Source organism: Macrotis lagotis, chromosome 1, assembly GCF_037893015.1.
Source record: "Macrotis lagotis isolate mMagLag1 chromosome 1, bilby.v1.9.chrom.fasta, whole genome shotgun sequence".
Taxonomy (NCBI): Eukaryota; Metazoa; Chordata; class Mammalia; order Peramelemorphia; family Peramelidae; genus Macrotis; species Macrotis lagotis.
Window position 1 is genome coordinate 900,557,367 of NC_133658.1, and position 3,628 is coordinate 900,560,994.

The 3,628-nt window shown below is 46.3% G+C and overlaps 1 protein-coding gene across 1 annotated transcript; it reads right to left on the bottom strand.

The window, feature by feature from the left end:
• Positions 1-458: 458 nt before the first annotated feature.
• On the bottom strand, positions 459-2,223 carry LOC141491702 (free fatty acid receptor 2-like). The gene has a single exon (XM_074192567.1). The coding sequence runs from the start codon at positions 2,127-2,129 to the stop codon at positions 1,146-1,148; it is 984 nt and encodes a 327-aa protein (XP_074048668.1). The 5' UTR covers positions 2,130-2,223; the 3' UTR covers positions 459-1,145.
• Between the last annotated feature and the right edge of the window lie 1,405 nt (positions 2,224-3,628).

Here is a 3,628-nt window from a genome sequence, read left to right on the forward strand (position 1 = left end):
CCTGAAGGTGCTGTAAAACTGTAAAACATTCATAGAAATACATGAATGGAATGGAAGTGTGAGGGAGGAGCCATTCATTAGACCTTAGGGGAATCAATGAGAAAAGGATAGACTTGGTTCAGAGAAAGATGTGGCAGAAGAAAATATTGAATGGATAAGTTCTAAAGGGATAAATAAATAAATAAGAAACTGTAAAACTTTTGAATTGTTTCAAATCTGCCACCCAATCCCACCCCACCCCCACCTTTCTTCACCTATTCCCTAGTCTGGCATGCCAAAGAGGTATAGCATGGAGAAATTACTCCCTGCCAACCCAGCTATGGCCTGGACATTGTGGGAGCTGTTGAGGAAGAAGACACAATTCTCACCCTTAGGACATGCCCAGTTTAATAGGAAAGACAAGGTACATACTGTGGAGTGTCTAAATAATATACAAAATGAAAATAGAACAACTCAGTTTGTTAATGGTATAGTTTCCCATCTTTCTTTTTCCTTTAGAGAGCCATCTCCCCTATCTTTTTCTCTGCTCCATCTTATATTTGTCCTTTGACTCCTTCCTTTCGGCTCTGTTATAGCCCTTCCTACACTTTACTCCTAAGCCTGCATTGTGCTCTTCAGAACCCAGAGCTTGGCTCCAGGCCCTAGATCCCAGGCCCCAGCTCATGCACTAATATCCTACAATGCAACTGGGCTCATTTGGTGCCATTTTAACACCCCACAGCAGACTAACTTTGTGGAGCAAGCACTGGCTTTGGAGACAGAAAGGGGAAGGCCAGAATCCAGCCTGAAACTGTGGAGCCCTGGTGCTTTCCTAAGACTGGTGGAAGCCAGAGATGGGTCTCATGTCCATCAGGAGAAAAATTAATACTGGTGGGGAGGGCAGGGCAGGCAGGGGGGGTCTGGAAGGGTGAACGTTTCTTGATTCATCCTCCTTTCCATTTCTTATTTGTGTTATTATTATTCCTCTTCAAAAGGAAATTCAGTCAGGAAGTTCAAGAAAGCTGCTGAGAAATTTCTTGAACATGTCCCTGGCCCCCATGTTTGAAGTCATAACGGAAGGCATCCTGAGACCTTTGTGCCCCATCGCCACTAACCTGTTCGACTCTCTCCCAAAAAACACCAGGAATGGGTAGCCCTTGGGAGACCTAGTATGTGGTAAAGTTAGAACTTGCCACACCATCCCCTTGGCTCAAACCAGTGTCCCCTGTTTCTATCTCAGCAGTGCCTCTACCCAAACGATTCAAAAGGGAGGTGCCCTGATTTCGTAATGCCTTCAACCCATCTGCAACGTCCCGACGAACAGCTGAAGAAGAGAAGTAGAAGAGGAGGGGATCGAGACCAGCATTGAGGGCACTGCACATCACGGTATACTTTCGCCATGCTGGAGGTTTTTTTTCAATAAATCCCACTATGTGGGAGACATTGTAAGGCCCAAAGCAGAACAGGAAATTGAGGAGAGTCACGACTGCTAGTCCCACAGCTCTTCGCTGTCGCTGGATCCCGACCTGTGGCTGGTGGAGCATAAGACACACAAAGCGCCAGTAACAAAAGACAGTCACTGCCATGGGCAGGCAGAAGAGGACCAGAACAACCTCCAACCGGTATGGGAGAACCACATCCAGCTGTTCATCAGTAAAATTATCAAAGCAAGCTCTGTTGCTGTTATCTGTACTGTTTCCCAAATACTCCACCGCAATGACTATACTGCAGTTTCCAAAGGACAAGATCCAGGCCACCAGAGCAGCTGCAATGCCATATACAGGCCGCCGAGAGAGCTTATACCGGACAGGGTAGGCCACCCCCAGGTACCGCTCGATGCTGATAGCAGCCAGCAGCCATGTGCTGCAGTAGATGCTGCTGTAGAAGCCAAAGGCAGAGAAAGCACAGATTTCCCTCCCGAGGTCCCATTCGAAGTTTTTGGCAGCCTCAAAGATCTTGAGAGGCAGCAACAAGAGCAGGAGAAGATCTGCCAGTGTGAGGCTGAGCAGGAGGATGTGGATCGGGGCAGGGTGAGGCTGCCGGACTCTGCGAATGAAGGCACGAAGTGCCAAGAGGTTGGCAGGGAGGCCAATAAGAAAGGTCACACTGTAGAGGACAAGGAGCCAATAGCTTTCTGTCTTTCGCTCCATTCAGCTGGAGTGGAAAGGGGCAAAGTTAGCAGGAACCCTCTTAAGCCTGTGTTACCCAGTCTCCCTTCCAGTCTCCCCTCCCAGAGAGCTTGCTGTCAGCACTGTCTGCTCATACCACCTATCAGTGCCCCACAGAGTAATTATTGATTTTTGCCTTGGGTGGAATATTAAGTCCCAGTTATTACATTTGCTGTCATATATAACCCGGGGGGAGGCCAGCTTCCAGCTTCTGACAATGCAAGAAGAAGCTCTTGTCACTATCCACTTAGAGAAATGAATTTGTGGAGAGCCAGACCCCATTATGGAGAGCTGGTCTTGGGGTTGCCCAGGTAAATCCTGCAAACAGCCTCTGGCTTTCCCTATACTGGCAACCCTCGTAGACATCACTATTCTAGAAACACCAGAATTTAGCTCCTGATTAATGAGAATAATTGGCAGGCTGGGCTGAGCTGTTTCCCTCTCCTACTCTCTTCCCAATTATCCCCATATTTGGGTGACCTGTTTCATGGGGGTTGTTTGTGGTACTTGCTTCAGGTCTCCAATTGCTAATTTTGGCCCAGCAACTAGAGTATACAGCCATCCCTGCCCATCTCTCCATTTCACATCCTGCCTCCTTTACAGAAAGTAGTTATTCTTTCTCAGATTCCATTTCTGTTTTACCTCTGTATTTAAACAATGGAAAATGGAAGGTGTTCATAAGCTGGATAGACTTGTAAGTGAGAAGAAAATGAGGCAGGAAGGGCCCAGTTCTAAATGTTCTTTCTCTTTTGGATTTGCCCCAGGACATTTCATCAAATAGGTGACCATGCTGTAACTAAGATAGGATTTTTATTACTACCTCTATTTCTAATTAGAAACCACTTAGATTTTCTGCTGTCCAAACCAACCACCCCATCCAACATCACCTTTATTCTCTCCCCACTTAAGGGTTTCTTCCAATTGCTTCCCTACTACCATGGTTTCCCACCCCTCTGCCCCCTACTTTATACCCTGCCTTCGAACCCAGTCCCCATAGCCTGTCTTCATTGGTGTCCCCTGACATGACCACACCTTCAACTAGATTCCCAGCATCCCATTCTAAGAACTCAAGCAATAGGAGCCTAATTGCCTTGCCTTATCCTGTTGTCAGATGGATGATTTCTGGGATCAGCCTGAAGTACGAGTCTTCAGTCTTCTGGGTAAAGGCACAGAAGTTTAAATGATGCTACCATTGATTTCATGCAGGAGGGACAAAAAAGCAGGGAACCTAGCTAGCTGAGGCTTTTTATACCAAGATATGTCACATGGTCAGAGAGAGGAAGGTCGGTAGTTGAGCTGTCTCCTCTAAGAACCCCAAGTTCTTCTACCCTCAATTTTCACAATTTGTGAGGGCAAAGTTACTATTTTCACTTTACAGATTATAAAATTGGGGTCAGCATAGGTTAACTTATTCTTTCAGGATCACACAACTGGTAAAAATTTGAACTCAGATCTTCCTGACTCCATATTAAATGCTCTAT

Excerpts from the sequence above, each read along its gene's own strand:
- LOC141491702 (XM_074192567.1), bottom strand. The coding sequence starts at position 2,129 with ATGGAGCGAAAGACAGAAAGCTATTGGCTCCTTGTCCTCTACAGTGTG.